Here is a 20,364-nt window from a genome sequence, read left to right on the forward strand (position 1 = left end):
TTATGAAGTCTGTCATATGTATGCATGTTTTTCATATTATATGTATATGTGAATGTGTATGTGTATGTGTGTGTATGTGTATGTGTACGTGTACATGTACTTGTATGTGTATGTATGTGTATGTATATGTGTGTGTATGTATATGTGTGTGTATGTATATGTGCATGTGTATGTGTGTGCATGTGCATGTGTATGTGTGTGTATGTATATGTGTATGTGCATGTGTATGTATGTATGTGTATGTGCATGTGTATGTATGTGCATGTGTATGTGTGTGTATGTGTATGTGTGTGTGTGTGTATATGTGCATGTGTGTATGTGTATGTGCATGTGTATGTGCATGTGTATGTGTGCATGTGCATGTGTATGTGTGTGTATGTATATGTGTGTGTGTATATGTGCATGTGTGTGTGTATGTATATGTGTATGTATATGTGTATGTGTATTTATATGTATGGGTCTCATTACACAGCCCAGAATGACTCTGAATTCCAAGCAACTCTCTTGCCTCAGCCCTCTGAGTGCTAGGATTATGGGCATGCATTGCCATGCTTGGTTTATGACGTTAGAGGCCCTCAGCTTGTCTGACTACTTGTGTACCTACAAATATACCGTCTTTCTCTCTGCACCCACACACCCTTAATACAGAGCCAGTGTCTTAGGATTGGGTTGCATAACATGTTTTCAAACAACAGTGTACTAAATGTCTGTGTCACATGCTTGTCACACAGCATAAGAGGAAGAAGAAAGGCTGGAGAACGGACACACTGATGGGGCTTTGTAAATTATTTTATTGTTACATTCCAAAGAGGATGTAGGAAGAAAAAAGCCAGTTATCCAATAACTGTTAGACTTCTCAGAGAGAGGCAATCTGAACTCTAGTCCTAGTTCAAAGCCGCCCACATTAGTTCAAAGAGCTGCCTCTCAGCAAAACACGAAAGGCTGACCAGTATGTGTATGTCAATCATCCAGGGAGGCTTGGGCTTAAGAGAAAATGTCTTTATTCTAAATGTTCTAGAAGATGAAGAAGACCACACACGCTGAGACTGTGTTTAGTTATTAGTAAACTAGCAGATGGCCGGTCTGTTCTAGGACATGTTGCATCAGACACCACAGTGCACGAAACAAGTGTTCACTTCGTGAGGAGCCGCCAGGCATTTCAGATCCAGCTTGTCATGAAATGCAGCCACAGGCCAACCAGAATCTTAGGTAATGTAGTCAAGTGGGGAGGCCAGCACACTGACAAGCCAGCTACACTGGGACACTAACAAGTATGGAGTAGAGGGTCTGATGTATTCACAAGTCTGTCTGGAAAAGAGACTTGAGAGAAGCTGCCCAAGCACTCCCAAGGCAGCCCTTCCTTCTCTCCCACCACAAGAAAGAGAAGCAAAGACACACCTGGAATTTATCCTGAACACCAAGTTAGAACTGTGTGGTGTGGCAAGAAAGAGAGACCTTGTTCCAGGCACAGGACTTCAAGATAACTCACAGGCAGCTTAATTTTATTAGTAAAAGTCACAAGTAGGAAAAGATTTACTGGTTGACTTGGAACTGTGTGCTTTAAAAATGTCTCTATTAATACATTAACAAGAAAAATACCAAGCATGGGGTTTGCTTCCAGTTTTGAGTCTTCTTCATCCAGCAAGGATTTATAAAAACAAACAGGGCATTAAAATGCACGGATACCCAGTCAATTCTTCCCAGTTGTCTGCCATGTTCTTTCTAGTCACCTTGATTCCAGATCCCAGTTAGCTGAGGACAACATGTCGGTCAAAGACAGACTTTCGCTGCTCCTGGACCTGAAGTTTCCAACGCTGCTGTGCATACTCCACCTTGTTTAGAACATTGGCTCGGCTGCGAGAGCGGGCCAGCACATCATGGGCATTTGCAAAAGGCTGGTGATCCTGAAAGTCAAGGTAGAAGGTGTTAGAGATGGCAGGGCCAACATTAAACATTCAAGAATAGCTTGTGAGCAAGACCTAAGGCACGGTGTTCTAGCCCTTTAACAATCAGAAGTAGGACAAACTCGGCTACAGAAGCAGGGGATTCCAGAGACAGGAGGAATATGGGGTATGTGAAACATGTGGTCACCATTTCCAAAAGCATTTTCCTTAAGGAGCAAAAACCAAGACAAGGACAGTGGTCATTTGCCTTAAGAAAAAGTTTTTCATGGTTAGTGGGAGAATATTTTCCTGGGCCAGTGAGATGGCACAGCAGGTAAAGACATTTACACCAAGCCTGACCTGAGTTTGATCCCTGGACCCACACAGTGGAAAGAGAGAGCTGACTCCTGCAAGTTCCCTATGACTTTCACATACCCTGAGGCATGCTTGTGCCCACATTCCCACTCTTTCCCCCTAAAAACAAACAAATTCATTAACTAATGCAATTCAACTTTTTTTTAAAAAGGCTAGAGAAATGGTTTAGCAATTCAGAATGCTTGCTGTTCTGGAGGACCTGAGTACATTTTCTAGCACCCTTCTAGGGCAGCTCACATCTACCTCTACTCAAGTTCCAAGGGACCCGACTCTTGGCCACCCAAGGCATCTGCAAAAATGTACACACACAACACATAAAACTTTTAAAGTCTTTTCTAAAATTTTAGTCATTTTCTTGTGCCTTTCTTTCCCTTAAGATATGGTCCTTCCATGTCATCCAGGCTAGCCTGGACCACTATACTGTCCAGACTGATCACAAACTAGTAGTCCTCCAACTTACTGCTCCCTAAAGCTAGAAGGCACACACCATCCACCACTGACTTAAGAAGCCTGTTTTCACATTACTATCTCCATGACAGGTATTAATGTAGAATCAATCCTACGTATTGATCAATATTTCATCGCTCATCTATGACAAAGGAGAACTCTGTCTTTCCATTTCCCAACTCCCATTTATATCAGAACTGTTTACATATTGGTCTAGGGCCACTAGAGCAAGCAGGAGCTCACTGGACCACTATCTTGCCTGGTCTTAATGTCTTTCTGGCCCTCAGCATGCACTGATGGACTGTTTCTAGTATCTCCTTGTTTTCCCACTCTGTAGTGAGCAGCTCACATGCTTTAGTACCTTCTGTTATCGAGGAGGATAAAGACCCCTTACTTCGGCATCTCTAATCAAAAAAAAAAAAAAAACATCTTTCACTGCAGTGTTCCACGGCTTCCATGCTAATTGCTATCTTAGGAAAGAGGCTAATGAAGGTTACCCTGGTTTGTGTACAAAGCCAGATTCTCCTGTCAAAATAAACTAATGCAACTGGATGTTTGTAGTCATTACACTGGGAACCACCCCACTAATCCACCTATGGATGAGATGTCAACACAGCTGCCGACATGACAAACAGGTTCAATTATAATTTATTGTTTTTGTTTTGCCTTTTCCTTAAGTTTTTCCTCAACCCTATGTCAGCAAAGTTTCTAAACATTCCAACACAGGCCGGGCCTCTTAAACTGGGTTTGCCTACATGAGAGAAGCAACACCATTCCATTCTGCTTGCTGCATGTAGGCAGTTGGGCCTGGGGCAGGAGGAGGCATGGCTGGAAAGCTGTGTACAACACCCTGACTATACTACAGCCATCACTTGGGGCTTTACTTGGTCGTGTTTCTACAGCAAGACATTTCTACCAGGTTTACTACCCCAAAATTTTCCTTTCATAAATAGATTTAAGGATCTATTTATGAGTTATATGTAGGTTTTTCCTACATGCATGTCTGTGTACCATGTTCATTCCTGGTACCCATTTAGGGCAGAAGAGTGTATCAGAACCTCCACGTCTAGAGTTACAGATGGCTGAAAGGCATCATGTGGGCACTGGGAATACAACCCATGTCTTCTACAAAAATAATAATTTATTTATTATTTTGTGTGTATGCATACATGAGAGAGAGAGATGGAGAGAGAGAGATGGAGAGAGAGAGATGGAAAGAGAGAGAGAGAGATGGAAAGAGAGAGAGAGAGAGATGGAAAGAGAGAGAGAGAGAGATGGAAAGAGAGAGAGAGAGAGGAGACAACTCTGAAGAGTCCTTTTGCTCTTTTAATGTGTTGCATCAGGCTATCGGGCTCTTGGCCTTGCTCCTGTACTAAGTGCCTTTACCCACTCAGCCAGCTTTCTGGACCTCAAGGAAACTTTTTGTTTGTCTTACTTTTCGAGACTTACTCTGTTTCTATTATGTATATGTGGGGCAGGTGTGTGCACATGAGTGCAGGTGTCTATGGAGGCCAGAAGAGGATGCCAGATCCCCTAGTGCTGGTGTCGCAATTGATTGTGAGTCACTTTCATAGCTTCTGACAACTGAATTCAGGTTGTCTGCAGGAATAGTGGGTGCTTTTAACTGCTGAACCCATTCCAAAGACTTTTCTTTACGGAATCTTTATCAGAATGTCCTCTACTTTTTATCTAACTTAGACAATGTCTTCTACAAACCTCATTATTTGTTTTTAACTCTACAGGCAAAAATCATAAAGACAATGTGTGAAGTCTAAGATGTTCCACAGATACAGAAGGGAAGATGAGGCCTAGCATGGAGGTGCACACATAGAAGCCTAGCTTTTGGGAGGACTGCTGCAGGCCTGAGGCCAGCCTGCTGTATATAGCAAGTTCTAGGTTAGCCAGGGCTATAAGCAAGATCTTGTTGACAGAGAGAGAGAGAGAGAGACTGAAGTGGGTTGTAGGAAAGAGAGAAGGAGGAAAAAGATAGAAAAAAGAAAGACAGAAGGCTAAATTAGCATTACTTGATTTCCAACAAAGAAACCAAGTTGCCCAAGGTCATTTAACAAATTAGCTCAAACACTAACATTAGTATGCCTAACCCTAAGTTGATGTCATAGCTTCCCAGCACACCAGATTGTTTTGGGTAGATTAGTATGGGAAAATGGTGCATGGGTGATGTTGTATATAAAATATTACTACTGTTGGTTTATTTGGTCAGAAACACTGGCAAGAAGGAAGTGCTTTATCAGAGAGCCTGTCAGTTACACTGGTCCATCACGTACTCCTCAAGGAACAAACTCAAATGACTAAACAAACCAGTTAATCCTTTGGTCTGCTATCCAACTACAGAACAAGATTGGACTAGCTGCTCACAGACACTGGGAGAATGCAAATAGAGATTTTCACTTTCTAGTGTTTGTTCTTTTTACACCTGATAAAATTACAATGAACACAAAGCATGCTTCAGCGGAATGTTTAGATAATAGAGACTACGTGTCCAGATATATGATACAACAAATACTCCATTGTCTAAAGTGAACCTCTTGGTTAAATGTACTCTTTTATCTGCCCTAAAATGTAATAAACATGGGGAAGAATTTAAATGCCTTAAAAATGAACCTCTAAAAAGTACATACTGTAGAACTCCCATGTTAGCTAAGCAGTTCATCGGAACGGAAATTTAACTTCTGTTTGTTCAGTTAAACTCACAGCTTTGGTTGGAAAACCTTTCTCTGCCTAGAATCAATCTGACAAATATCAGAGTCAACTGGGGCTCTTAGTGACAGTGTTTCCAGTGGTCAATGTCTAGGCAGAATTAATCACCGATGGGCGAAGCAGTTACTAAGCATATGAGCCCATCAGTCAATGTCACCTTTCATGTTTACACCTACATATTTTTGCACCAGCTTAAATTTTGCATTTATTACATTAACACTGTGTCTGAGTGAGCAGAAGGTAATTAATGCTATAAGGATGTATTAAAAAAAGCATAAACTTTTGTGCTATGAATGGAACATTGTGAGGCCTTTGATAGACATTTTATGCCAGTAGTTCCCAACTGGTGGTGATTTTGTCCTCCTGCCAGGTTTCTTAAAGGCAAGGTTTCTCTACAACAAAGGATAATTTAACCCTAGTATCCATACAATAAGGGTTGAGAATATATAAGTGGAAATTACCATGGAAACAGTATTTGAGACTCTATTGCTTTGCTATACAAGTTCTCTCTAGGCACTAATCCTACTGTCTGATTTATGTGTGTATTGTGTTTAAGATTGTTGTTAATTATGTTGCATGTGTGTACATGTACCTGCTGAGACTGGAGGCCAGAGGCATCAGAGACCCCTAGAGCTGGAGTGACAGGCAGTTGTAAGCTATTTGATGTAGGGGCTGGAAATGAAATTCAGATCCTCTGCAAGACGTGTGTTCTTAACCACTAAGCTATCTCTTAAGCCCTTTAGGGTTTTCTGTTTGTTTCAATTCATTTTGTACTGAGACAGGTTCTCAAGTTGCCTAGGCCGTCACCGAACTCCCTATGTGACCAAGAATGATCTTTAACTTTTAATCATCCTGTTTCTACCTCCTAAATTTTGGGGTTACACATATGTACCACAACATCCTGCCTGTCTGTGCTTAGTTTATTTTTAAATTTTAATTTGTTTTATTACATCAGATCTCTAGACTTATCTTTTTCTCAGCCTACCAGTCTACTTCTGGAATTATTTGTTCTTAATTAAAATGTTTGTTTTATGTATGTATGATATGTATTGTATATGTTTGTGGGGGGGGTATAGGTCCATGGGAACACCAAGGCAGCTGTATGGAGGTCAGAGAACAACTTCAGGTAACAACCTTGTTTGAGGCAGGGCCTCTCCTTTGTTGCTCACTGCTGCATACATAAGGTTAGTGGCCTGTGAGTTTTTTTTGTTTTTGTTTTTGTTTTAACTTTTAATTTTTATTTTTGGGTTTTCAAGATAGGGTTTCTTTTTCTTTCCTTCTTTCTTTGAAGATTTATTTATTATTATATCGAAGTACACTGTAGCTGTCTTCAGAAGCACCAGAAGAGGGCGTCAGATCTCATTACGGGTAGTTGTGAGCCACCATGTGGTTGCTGGGATTTGCTGGATTGGGACCTTTGGAAGAGCGGTCAGTGCTCTTAACCGCTGAGCCATCTCTCCAGCCCACCCATAAGTTTTTGAGAATTCTTCTGACTCTGCCTCCCATCTTGTAGGAACACTGGGGTTTCAGACAAGTGCTGCTGTACCCAGCTTTCACATGGGTTTTGAGATTCAAACTCAGGTCTTTATGCTTGCATACCAAGTACTTTATATACTAAGCCGTCTCCCCACACCTCCTCCTAGCATTCTTTAAAAATATCTGTGTTTTAGTAAAGCTAGGTGTGGGGCTGTATGCTGTAGATACCTGTAATCCCAGGCTGGGCAGCGGGTGCTAGGTGCTGCCCTTAGTGGGTTACACTATAAGACACTGCTTCAAAACAAAGAATTAAGTGAATTAAATAACAAAAAAAAAAAAAAGTGAATTAAATAAATGTGAATTAAATAAAAGTGAATTAAATAAATAAATAAATAAAATGTTTCTCTTTTCTTTCCTTTCTTTGTTGAGGTGATTGTTATTGTTGTTGAGTCTCTTCATGTAGATGAGGCTACCCTCAAACTTATGAGCCTCCTGTCTTAGCCTCTAGAGTACTAAGGTTACAAGTCCCTATCTCCAGCTAATCTTCTCTAGCTTCTCTTGACCTTGTGATCCTCCTGCCTCTGCCTCCTGAGCACCTAGGATTTCCTGCACTAAAATACTTTTGACTGTGGTTAGCAAGCTTACTCCAGGCTTGGCTTCTACAATTGACTCTTCAAATTACACTGAGTTTTATCCACTTTCAGGAATGTAATAAATAAAATGAAAAAATCATTCTAAATAGTAATTATATATGATAATGGAATATTCAGAAATATTCTACACATGACATTGATAGAATTAATAATCAATTCTCTAAACTACACTAAACAACAAGCTTATGGATTATATCAACTCCTAGACATTTTTACATGTGTCTGTGTGTGTGGCATGTACACATGCAAGCATATCTGTTTGCATATGTGTGTACACATGTGGGTCAGTGCGTATGTACATGTGTGAACACATGTGTCTGAAAGGCCTGAAGTTGATGCTTGGGGTCTTCTACTGTTCTCTGCCTTACTCACTGAGGCAGATCTATCAGTTAACAGAGTTCCCTTGTGTGGTCAGTATAGCTAGGCAGCTGGCTCTTGGATACTCTGTCTCCACCTTCTGCATGCTGGAGTTACATGCAGGCCGCCTTGCCCACCCAGTGTCTATGTGAACCCCAAGGATCCAAACTCTGGTCCTCACACGTGCACAGGAAGTGCTTTATTCACCAAGCTGTCTTCCTAGCTCTCTTATAGACACTTTTAATGAAGTAATATTAAAGCCAAAAGGAGTTTACACATTGGCAAGAACAATCTATGGACAAACGTGTTTTAGTGACAGAAGAATCTTTAGAGTGTTGGCTAGATTTTTTTTCTAAAGTTAAAGAAAAGTACCATTACTTTTTTCTTTAAGCAAAAAGATGAGAGAACATATAGAACAGTAAGTTACTAATACAGGAGCAAGACAAGAATGTCACGGCCGTCATCTTTCTCTTTCATGGGGCATGCTTGCCTTTTTTCTTTTGTGTTTTTGGAGACAGGGTCTTACTGTTTAGCACTGGTTTTCCTGGAACTCACCATATAGACCAAACTGGTGGCTAATTAACAGAGATCCACCAGCCACCACATCCCAAGTATTGGAACCAAAGGCATGGGCCACTGTACCTGACCACCCGCTTGCCTTCAAAAGTATCAGGTGACAGAGTCAAAATGTTTTGCAGGGGCCTAAGGAAGAAAACCTACCCCAGATGTTTTCCTGAACATGAACAGCGCAGGCTCCTGTATAAACCCTCACCAAGGACCATCAGTTGAAACAACTGCATCTACAGCTTGTTAGAACAATTTCTTCAGAGAGAGAGACACACTAGTTAGAACATGTATCAGTGTCCCAGTGAGGATCTGCAGTAGCATGAAAACATCTACCTATGACAATTTCCACCACACCATATGAGGGCAGAGACTGGCAATGAGCAGCTACGGCAGCGCCAGAACTTACCCCAATGTCATCATCACTCTGCAACAGCTGGGAGTGTCCAAAGAGGCGCCTCTTCAGGATGGGCTCAACTAAGGTAAGATATACCATGTACAGAAGCAGAAGGCCCAAAATAGAGAGATAAATTATAATGGTAACCTAAAGGAAAAAGAAAAGAAGCCACATCTCAGCCAAAATAGCAAAGTCTGTTCAGAACAGGGCATCTTGGGAAGACAGCACAGCTACTTGGAGCACAGGGCTGTGTACAGCCAGAGTGCAGCATAAGAGGCACCCTGAATCCACCAAGGCAGGAGGAGAGGGAACAAAGCATTGCTCTGGATCTTTTTGTGGGTCCCCACTAACCCCAATCATTTGCCACAGTTGTTTTCTTTCTCCAGCTGAACACAGCATCCTACATTCAGCAGCATCACTACCAAAACAACCTATGGGAATAATTCAGGTGGGTTTCAACAGAATGCCCTTCAGATTGATGTAGGTCAGCAAAAACAGTTGTCAGGACAGTGATCTGGGGGTATTAAGTCATGTGCTGCCACATGACATTCCCTCAGTTGGCTGTAATAAAACAGAACACACGTTGGCAAAGGCAAGAAAAGGTGGAATCCTCACACACTGCCACCGCTTTGGAAAACTGTCTAGCCATCTCTTCAACAAACAAATTTACCACTCTGAGGAATTTTCCCAAGAGAAAACCAAACACATCCATACCAAAACACTCAAAACAGTATTATGGAAATAATTTAAGTGTTCATGAACCGAGAATTAGCCATACAGTAGAATACTATTTAACATGCAATGAAGTCCTAGTGCATACTACAACTCAGACAAAGTAAAAAGTCACAAAGAACCACATATGACTTTACTTACATGAAATATTAAAATGGGTACAGGCAGAAAGTTAAAAATAGTGACTATTTGGGACCAGAGACAGAAATGTTTAAAAACTGAAATTTAAGAAGTTGTTCTAATTTACTAAATTATATTCTTAAAAGCAAGAGAATTTTAAGGTATATAAATTATATATTTAAGTTTGTTAAAAAAGCATAAAAGCTGGGACTGTATGTCAGTGGTCAAACACTATTGTGTTAGATGTAAGCCTCTGGGATCCACAAAAAAAAGAAAGAGGGGGGCTGGGGAGATGGCTCAGCAGTTAGGAACACGGACTGCTTCTGAAGGACCTAGGTTTAGTTCCCAGAACCCATGTAGAGACTTCTAACTGTGTACAACTCCAATTCCTGAGGTCTGATGCCCTCTTCTGACCTCTATGAGCATCTGGCACGTAATTAGTACATAGACATACATACAGGCAAAACATTCATACAAATAAAATAATAATTTAGGGGACTTGAGAGATGGCTCAGAAGTGTAGAACACTTGTTGCTCTTTTTAGAGGACCCAGGTTCAATTCCCAGCATCCAAATGGCTGACAACCATCCATAACTCCATTCCAGAGGGCCTAATGCCCTCTTCTGACCTCTGCAGGAAGCAGGCATGTACATGACATACAGACACACATGCAAGTAAAACACTCATATGCATAAAATAAAACCAATAAATCTTTAAAGCCTTTTTCTTTTTTCTTTTAGGGATTTTTTTTTTTTTTTTTTTTTTTTTTTTTTTTTTTTTTTTTTTTTTTTTTTTGGAGATAGGGTCTCTCAACATAGCCCTGTCTCTGTCCTAAAATTTACTATGTAGACCAGGCTGGCCTCAAACTCAGAGATCCACCTGCCTCTGCCTCCTGAGTTATAAGGCCTGCTTTTGACAAACAGAATGGAAAGTAAGATGTTAAAACAAACAAAACCCAAGAAACATTCACCATCATAATAAAGTAACTGAGCTCATTAAAGATCTCATGGTGATGAGTTGTCCATACCCCATTCCCTTCAGGGACTGAAGACCTGAAGTTACATTTCTACAATAGTGACTAAATGCATCATTCAGTCGAAGGGTTGGGAGGGTAGGAGAAAGAGGGATTGATAATGTTGTCTCACTGGCTTTCAGGGTGTATGATAAACAATGTATTTCAGAATGTGCTAACTAAACATAGCACATAGTTTCAGAGTCATTATTACTTTCAGGGAAGTTCAAATGTTTCTGGAGAGCATGTGTGCATGTGTGTGTGTGTGCAAGCATGTGCACATGCTCATGTCTCACCTTGATTGTGACAGAACTTCTTTCTTCATATTTGCATTCACAGCGTAGACAGTATGCTTCTACATCAGGCCCCCGCACAGGCATGGGCTCCACAACATGAAGGCAATCACTGAAAAAAAAAATGGGAAATACTGAGGAAACTTGGCTTGATGTTCTCCTATCTCTGATAGAAAGGTAAATACTGAAGGAACCTGGCTTGATGTTCTCCTGTCTCTGATCAAAACTGGTTCTGAAACCTAGAACAGTTATTGAGCTTACCCAAAGAAATAAGGACCAAATGATGAATTAATCAAGGTGAAATCATTTCCTTTCTCAGTATTGGCATTTTGGTAAGGTTTAACAGTATAAAAAGCCAGACTGGAGAGATGGCTCAGCAGTTAAGAGCACACTGAACTTAGAGGTCCTAAGTTCAATTCCCAGCAAACACATGGTGGCCCACAACCATCCATGATGAGATCCAAAATAAATAAATATTTTTTTTAAAAAGTATAAAAAGCCAAATACATTGTAAGAAGCCAAAACACAATGGCTATTTATGTCCAAATTGCTATTACTAACAGTTTCAGATGCCCTAGAAAACCCCAAACTGTATTTAAAAAACAAAACAAAACAAAATTATTTGCCAAAACAAGTCAGATTTAGACTCGCCAAGTTACCAAGCAAAACTTCTTTAAATGCTTTAAAGTAACACAAGACATTATTTAAATGTTATCTCTTGTGAACTAACCACATATTAGTTTCCATTTGTGTGAGAAAGAGTGTGGTACACATGCATAGACCCAAGCAAAATGTCAAATATCCTACTCTAGCACGCCTCACCTTGTTCCCTTGAGACAAGGTCTCTGCCTGAAACTGGACTAGGCTAGCAGTCAGCAAACCCCAGTGGTCCTCCTGCCTCTGCTCCCTGCACCTCTAGGGTGACAGGCATACTTGGCCATACCTGGCTTTTTATGTGGGTGGTAGAGATTCCAACTCAGGACCTCATATACAGCAGCATTCTTAGTCACTAAGCCATCTCCTCTGTCCTCAGAAACTATTATTATCATTATCATTCATTATTTTGTATTTTTGTGACAACATTTCTCTGTGTATCTCTGGCTGTCTTGGAACTCATTTTGTAGATGAGGCTGGCCTTGAACTCAGAGATCTGCCTGCCTCTGCCTCCTGAGTGCTGAGATTGAAGGCATGTGCCATCACTGCCTGTCAAGCTTTTGTTCAGATTAAATTACTTGTTACAGATAACTGAACTTTTTATCATTTACACCATTTTGAGGGGTTTTTTTTGTTTCTAATGCTATAGTTCAGAGGCAACAGAATGTGGAAAGTTGGATTTTGATGGGCCAAAGAAGGAATGATCTCAGAACACTGACAGCCTCCAAGATTGGCTAGGATAAGAGGATGCTGTCAAAGCATTCTTGAGGCAGCCAGAGATGACAAATGAAGACATGCCAAACTGAACCAGGACTTGGAGACTGTTCAGTGGATTAAGTGTGTGAGAAGCATGAGCACACACATCAATCACATATACAGTTGCAAAATGGAAGGTAATCACTTATGTTTCAGAAATGACAGATTTTGAGAAAAGATATTTTTGGTGGCATTGCTTTTTTAAAAAATAAATGCTGCCCTGTACCCCTCCTCCACCCATTTTTCAAGATAGGACTTCTCTGTGTAACATCCCTGGTGGTTATGGACCTTGCTTTGTAGACCAGGCTGGCCTTAAACTCACAGAGATTCACTTGCTTCTACCTCCCAAGCTCTGGGATTAAAGGCGTGCAACACCACACCTGGCCATCTCTCTTATTTTTGTATACTTAATTTTTTCAATTAAAAATGCTTTAAGTTTTAAATTTTAAGGTATGTATATATGTGAGCCTACATATGTTTGTGTGTACCATATGCATGCAGGTGTCCTTGGAGGTCAAAGGCATCAGATCTCCTGAAACTGGAGTTACAGGTGGTTGTGAGCTGCCTGATAGCAAAGCTGGGAACCAAAGCCAGATCCTCTGCAAGATCATTAAACACTCTTAACTGCTGGGCCATCTCTCCAGCCCCTGCCTTCCCTGGAACTTGCTCTGTAGACCAGGCTGTCCTGGAACTCACAGAGATCTACCTGTCTGTGCCTCCCAGTGCTGAGATTAAAACATGTGCCACCATAACTGGCCCACAAATGTAATTATTTCTCACTGTGGCTTTAGGGGCCTACTTTTCAGCATTTCATAATTTAATCTTCTGTTAAATGTGATAAATCATTCATATGCGACACTGGAGCAATTAAAAATAATGTTAATTGGAAACCAGGTATGGTGGCAAACACCAAGACAGCCAGGACAGCCAGGGCTGCACAGAGAAACTTTGTCTCAGAAAAAAAAAAAAAAAGAAGTTGGACATGGTGGCATAGACCTGTAATCATAGCACTTGGAAGGCTGAGGCAGGATGATTCAGAATTCCAGGCAGGCTTGGGCTACACAGAGAGACAGAGATCCTGCTTCTAAACAGAAGAGTAGGAAGGAAGGAAGGAAGGAAGGAAGGGAGGAAGGAAGGAAGGGAGGGAGGGAGGGAGGGAGGGAGGGAGGGAAGAGGGAGGGAGGGAAGGAGGGAAGCAAATGGAAGGAGAGAGGAAGGAAGAAGCAAAGGCTGTGTAGAGTTGAAATAGCAGGAAGGGTTTTTGACTACCCATAATAAAATAGAGCTAGCCTCACGATGTGGCTCAACCAGTCTTAGCAACTAGGAAACACCTCCATCTAGTGCTCAAAGGAAGAACCAGATTTGACCCAAATCCCAAAGACAAACCAGAGTACTACTCTAACTTTCCTTGTTTTTAACCTGCTGCTCCAAGTCAATGAAGTACTACAGCTAACAACTGGACAAAACAAGAGGCCCAGAGACTACAGGGTGAAAGTGTATTTGGAGACTTTTAATATCCAGGTCTCCAGGGAGTCACAGCATCCTGGTTTACCACAATCTGCCTGTCTTTCCAAATGAGTTAAAAATTCTGTCAATTGGGAACATATATCAGCAAAAGACTTATAAGCAAGGGAAAGTAGGGAAGATGAAAGAAAATGTCCAATAAGTCTTGTTTTCAACTATTTATTTTCAAAACTTCTAGTTTTAATTTATAACCAAGTATGAAGAGGTGGGCCCACCTCAGCACAGAATAACAAACAAATAAACAAACAAACAAAAATCAGTGTTAGACACTTTAAAAGTGAGTTCAGTTGCTTCTCCACTAATACATATCACATTCTATTACCAATAAGAAAACAAACTGATTATATATGTTCAGTATAGCTTTGGGAAGCCATAGAAATAACTTAAAGATGGATTTGAGGGCTGGGGATACTGTCCAGTGGGAGAATGCTTATACAGCATTTACAAGGCCCTGGATCTGATATCCAGCATAAAAAAGAAATTGAGCTTGCATGTATTATATAAAGCAACCTGCTAGTACAAAACCCACTAAAAATACACCCCAATAGCTTTGTAATATAAAAATACCTTAAAATGATACACAGATGTTCACAAGATCACAAGAACACACCAAACAGACTGAATCTAGATGCATATTGGAGGAAGATTACACAACAGCACCAGAGAAAGTAAGTGTGCTCAAAGTCAATTTAGAAACTTGTGATGGAACAAATTTATTCTTGCTTTCCAATCGCTGCTGCCTACAGAGCTGTGAAACCATGCACACACCAGAGTACTTATCATCTGGGGCTATTCCCATTAACCTTCCACTGCGGCCGTGACATCACAGTCCCACCGGGAGAAGGATATCCATCCTGCTGTATAACCGGCTGCTTCCTGTTTCAAGGCACACACAGGAAAATTACATTCCTAGTCCGCTGGGATAAACTGAGAAGGCTTCTCCTGGTCAACTAGTCAATCAGGATCCCAGTCATCAGAGGCTCGTCTCATTTGCCTAAGGGCTGGAAAGATCGAGGTCTCAGCCTTTTTTGAGCTACCTGACACACCTGAAAGCAGGAACTCTGGCACACAGACTTTATTCTCCTTCATTCCTGAGTCTCTGAAACTTAAATATAGCCTCCAAAACTTGGCACTCTGTCATCAAAACTTACAAACTGTGGCCTGGGGAGTAGAGGAGGGAGGAGCAGGAGCTTGAAGCCAGGCTTGTGTACAAAACAAGTGCCAGGCTGATCTGGGCTACATAGTGAGATCTTGTCCCAAACCAAACAACCCCCTACTTCCATACCCTGTATGAGCTGTAAAATTCTAAACCAGGAGCTGGAGAGATGGCTTGGTAGTTAAGTGTGCTTGCTACTGCTGCACAGGACAGGAGTTCGGTTTCCAGCACCAGAGTTGGTCATCTTACAAGTACCTGTAACAAGTACCTGGCCCCAGAGAACTCAAGATCGTCTTCTGGCCTCCACAGATACCTGTTGGGTATGTGACAACACACAAATTTTGTAAGTGCTTAAAAAAATTATACATCAGGGCTGGGCAGTGGTGGCACACGCCTTTAATCCCAGTACTTGGGAGGCAGAGACAGGAGGATTTCTGAGTTCGAGGCCAGCCTGGTCTACAGAGTGAGTTCCAAGACAGCCAGTGCTATACAGAGAAACCCTGTCTCAAAAACAAACAAAAAAAATTATACATCAGATAAAGAAGGCTCAACTTGCCTTTCACTGAAAAGAGGGAGAAAAACCCCTGACCAAAGTTTAAGAGGGCACAAGAGAATAGCTATTGGTAGTTTAGGTGCAATAAACTCAGTCCCATCTGAAAAGAAACCTCCCTGCCTAGAGCTTTCTGTCTAGGCTACAGTATTCCTTCAGCCTTGTCTCAAACACTCAGGAGCCCAGTGTAAAACCTGACACTTCTGCTAAAGAACTAAATGACAAATCATCTGAACAGCGCGAGTTAACAGCAAGAACCACAGAGTATGTGACAGAGGACTCTTGGCCCAAGATACTTACCAATCTTTCTGAGATATATTCTTATTATAAATATGCCCAGGATTCTCTTTATAGGGAGGGCAGATACATTTACATCTCACATCTTCAAAATTCTATAATAAAAGTGAAAATAGCGTAACTTATTGATAGTTTATCATCATTTTTTTAAAAAAAAATCTGCTCACATACATTTTGCTAAGTATCCCTGTCAGATATTCTAAAACCATTATAGAGATTTGGGTTTGAGAGATACAAGTTCCTAAAGTCCACAAGACCCTATCTTGCCTTATTAAACTCATTTATGAATCACATGACAATCAACTGTGTTATTATCATCTACCTGCCACTAGAAAAACATATCATGACAGACAACAGGGCCTACAAAGAGATATGCTGATAGGAAGGGATTGGGGAGAAAGGAATTAAAGATTATTTATAAGTAAGTCACAGGTGTACGCTGGGGATGGGTGTAGCGCAGTGCTAACGCATATGCTTAGCATGCATAAGGTCAACTCAATCTGTAACGCAACAATGGGGTGAGGAGAGTCAGAATTCTTCTAATTTCTTCTTTCCTGACTTTTCCCTTTTGGGAGAAAGGCACTGGGCATGGATAAAAGGGGCTGAGTCAGCTATAAAGGGGATGAAGATTCAGGGGCACTCAGCCAGTGCTAGGAGGGAAGTCAGAAGGGAAAGTAGTTTGAATCTTCCCAGTGTCCCCCAGGAAACATGGCTTCTAGTCCATGTTTGACAGGGAAGACAACTCCTGGCAATACAAGTTTCAGGAGGCAGAGCAAGCAGGCATTAAATGCTGCATAAATCCAAGAGATGCTTTCTCAGCAAGGGGTGTTTATTTGAGAAAGCAGTGGCTCATTAGTCCTCACCGAGACACATCCACTGCTCCTAGGTACAATGAAATGTCTGGCAGAGCTGCTGACAGCTCCTTAATGTATCAGTAACCACTGTGCCAGAGCCTGAGCTCAATGAGGAGGACTCAGATAAGCAAGAGACATGGCTCCTGTTCACTGGGACAAATCCTATCAAGGGTAGATGGATGTATATCATGATACACTACATAAAATGGTCATGTTTGACATCCATGCAGAGAGTGCTAACAACATTTCAAAAGTTGGGAAACTTTTTGCTGTCCCTATTTCTGATGACATCAGAAAGACTGAAAAAACAAAATGATCAAAAACACCTGCCTACCTGTGACCTATCTTTCCCAGCTCTTTATAACATTTAAAAATATTATAAAACTCTTATTTTAAAAATGCAGTGTCACTGTTTCCCACTACACCGTGGAGTCTTTCTATTTTTCCCCCAAAATGAGTTAGCCCACTGGGAAGAAAGCGCATGTTTTCTTGGGCCAGGGCAGCTCTGGGACACCAAATCACACGAGAAGACCAGAATGGATAAGAAACACAATGAGGGAAAGGACACAACTTCCCCTCTCCTCTCTCCTAGGCTAGTAAATTATCAGAAGAGGTAGGTAGGTAGGTAGGTAGGTAGGTAGGTAGGTAGGTAGGTAGGTAGGTGTGTGTGTGTGTGTGTGTGTGTGTGTGTGTGTGTGTGTGTGTGTGTGTGTTTTCCTGGAGGGGAGCTGGGTGAGAGTATCAAGATAGTGGGGTGGTCCTATACGTTCTCCTGGAAACGAGTAGTTGCCACGAGAGTCGAGCCCCCACTATGGCAAGAGAATCTGCTCATCAATGAGTTGAGGGGAGCTAGTCCCTAGTAGGGGAGACTTCGGGGAGAGGAGGGTTTCCCATCGTTTGGACTGGGGGCTGAGAGCTGGTGAAGTGCGGGCGTGGGCTGCTGGAGTTTAAGGGTGGAAAGTTCAAAGCTCCCAGGGCTGGAAAGTTCCGGGTGTGCGCTGTCGGGGCGGGGAAGGAAAATGTCAAGAGGCAGAGGGTTGCAGAGCCGTCTCTGGCACTGTCAGGGGCCAAGGGTTAGGATGCTCTAGGGAGGACCTGTTCGGGCTGTGAAGCGGGGGCATCTGGCGGTCGGATTGGGAGCCCCAAGAGTGGGGGAGCAAGTGGTCAGCCCCAGTTTCAGCCAGGCCAGAGGCAGGGGCGGAGCTCCTGTCAGGAGCCGGGCAGGGCGGGACTCACCTTGGCGGCGCCTGTCGGCGGCGCGAGCAGCAGCACCGACAGCGCCAGGCAGGACACGCTCAGTCCGGAGCCCAGCCGCAGCAAGCTTCCGCACCGTAGGCTCGCCATCGCGGGAGCCAGCCGCCCCAGCGAGCCCCGAGCCCCGCGCCCGGCTCGGGATCCGGCTCGGGATCCTCCGCCCGCACTTCCGCCTGGGCCTGCGCGTCACCGTCCGCGCCGGGTCAGCTGCGAAAAAGCCTCCGCCCCGGAAACGGTTCCGGGTACACAAGGCCCGCCGCGGCCGCGGCCCCCGGACTGCACGGAAGTCTGAGGGTCTTCCCGGGCAAGAGCTGGCGAGCCCCGCACCCCCAGGGAGCAGGCCATGCAGGTCTAGTCCGGCAGGCCGGGGGAGCCCCATCCCCGGGAACTGCGGAGGCCGCGAGGGTGCTGTGCGTGGAGACCTGGCCAGGAGAGACCGAGTCCGGAGATCGGAAGCCCACCCGCGGTGGAGGTTCGAGGCTCGGCCCCTGGGCTTCGGCACGACCCTGCGGTCCGTGCGCCTCCAGGACTCAGCCCCCTGGTTGGCTCCCAAAAGTAGCTGTGAGCTGTCCCCGAGGGTGTGGCTTCCACTAGGGGCTGACAGCCTTGGTACAGTCCAGGGCTGGGAAGTGGGCCACGGCGGCGGACCGCCCTTGGAGCATCCCCCGCCCATGACTCCTGGAGGTGGGGAATCCAGGAGCCAAGCTCCTGTGAGGCAGTGCCTATTTAAAACAATTGACCTCTTAGTCAGTTCAGGGAGCTCAGACCCTACTTCATGGGGTGTCTTTTTCTGTAGATACTTTAGGAGCACCCTGGAGAGAACATAGTGCTTCTCATTAAAAAAATTTTTTTTCACTTAGTGCTCATCATAACCCTTAGGGATTTGCTGAATGTCATTAGGGAAAATCACTTCCTTTCAATAAAAGGGGATTAAATTTTATGATTTTCAAAATCTACTTATAAGAATTCCCCCACCCCCACCCTTTTAAGTAGTCCTTTCCTGGTTGATAGAAATGTCTTAATTTACAGGTAGAAATTTCGCAACGTTTTTCTGCTATGTGATTCTTGTTGATGCTAGACCAGAACCTAACACAAGGTGCTATTGCATTAAGTGTATTTAGCCCTTTTTAGTCCTAAATGGCAACTAGCCGAGAGGTCTAGATGCTTTCACACCAGTTCTTGTGAAGATGCTGTCACACTGGGGACAATTCAGATCCTTCTAAGGGGGCAGGACTGTCAGGATAAAATTTGTTGGTGAGGCATTGTGGATCTGATTGCTAAAGGCTGACTTAGTAGGCAGTGTGGATCAGTTTAGAGCTGTATATCTGACATCTAAAAGGAATGTGTGCTCTTCAGATAAAGCATAGGAACCCTCCTTCAGAATTCTTTTCAGAGCCAATGCTGGTGTTGGAGACCTTTGATCCAGCATGCCTTTGATCCAAAGTCAGGCAGATCTCTGAGACCAGGCCAGCCTGGTCTACAAAGTGAGTTCCAGGACAGGCTACACAGAGAAGCTCTTTCTCACAAAAAGGAGGAGAAAGAGAGAGAGAAGGAGGAAAAGTAGGAGGAGGAGGGGAAGTAGGAGAAAGAGGAGGAGGAAGAAGAGAGGAAGAAGAAGAGGAGGGGAAGAAACAACAAAGAAAAAGAATTCTTTTCAGAGGTTTGATGGGGGTGTAGAGATAAAGGACTGCAGTAATGCCTCAGGCTAGTGGGTTATTTTCTTCTCTTTGTCCATGCTGTCTTAAACTAGTGGGCTCAAGAGATCCCCTCCCTCAGGCTCCCTAATAACTGACTACAGGCATGGGACCACCTCATCAGTTTAATGAAGAAGACCACATAAAACCCAGTATGGGCAGAATTTTAGAGCTACATGTGGCAATTGAACATTTGATCGTGAGTAATCTAAATTGAGCATTGTATACTGTATTTTGAAGTCAACACGAGGAAAACAAAAATCTTTTTATTTTAAAATACTGATTAAAGTTGAGGCTGAAGAGCTGACTCAGCAGTTGTGAGCACTTGCTGCACAAAGAAGACTGAGGTCTGGTTTTCACCACCCATGTGGCAGCTTACAACCTACTGTAACTCGGTTCCAGGGGATTGGTCCCACTCTTCTGTTTCCCAGTGGCACTGACACATATGGTACACATGTGTACATTTTGTCGAAACACTCATACACATAAAATTAAAATTTGAAATGGTGGTTAAAATGTAAATATCTAGAATATATTGGGTTTTGTCTCCACGTGTGTCCCTTATCTCAGCTTGTCTGCTTGGGACCCCCTGAGCACA

At 42.9% G+C, this 20,364-nt stretch overlaps 1 protein-coding gene across 2 annotated transcripts; it reads right to left on the reverse strand.

Moving 5' to 3' along the window:
• Positions 1–771: 771 nt before the first annotated feature.
• Tmem9b (TMEM9 domain family member B) lies at positions 772–18,277 on the reverse strand. 2 transcript variants are annotated; one of them, XM_031387823.1, is made up of 5 exons: positions 18,055–18,277; positions 15,968–16,059; positions 11,031–11,139; positions 8,883–9,017; positions 772–1,904 (listed from the first exon to the last, which is right to left on the reverse strand). In XM_031387823.1, exons 1-5 carry the CDS (start codon positions 18,160–18,162, stop codon positions 1,749–1,751), a joined length of 600 nt encoding a protein of 199 aa, XP_031243683.1. In that variant the 5' UTR covers positions 18,163–18,277; the 3' UTR covers positions 772–1,748. The 2 variants fall into 2 exon arrangements, with proteins under 2 accessions (XP_031243683.1, XP_031243684.1); XM_031387824.1 differs by lacking the exon at positions 15,968–16,059 and having other exon boundaries at positions 18,055–18,154.
• Positions 18,278–20,364: the final 2,087 nt, after the last annotated feature.

This window comes from Mastomys coucha, unplaced genomic scaffold, assembly GCF_008632895.1.
Source record: "Mastomys coucha isolate ucsf_1 unplaced genomic scaffold, UCSF_Mcou_1 pScaffold21, whole genome shotgun sequence".
NCBI lineage: Eukaryota > Metazoa > Chordata > Mammalia > Rodentia > Muridae > Mastomys > Mastomys coucha.

Excerpts from the sequence above, each read along its gene's own strand:
- Tmem9b (XM_031387823.1), bottom strand. The coding sequence starts at position 18,162 with ATGGCGAGCCTACGGTGCGGAAGCTTGCTGCGGCTGGGCTCCGGACTG. Across the intron at positions 11,140-15,967 it reads AATATATCTCAGAAAGATTG|TGATTGCCTTCATGTTGTGG; the intron begins GTAAGTATCTTG and ends TTTTTTTTTCAG. Across the intron at positions 1,905-8,882 it reads AGAGTGATGATGACATTGGG|GATCACCAGCCTTTTGCAAA; the intron begins GTAAGTTCTGGC and ends CTTGACTTTCAG.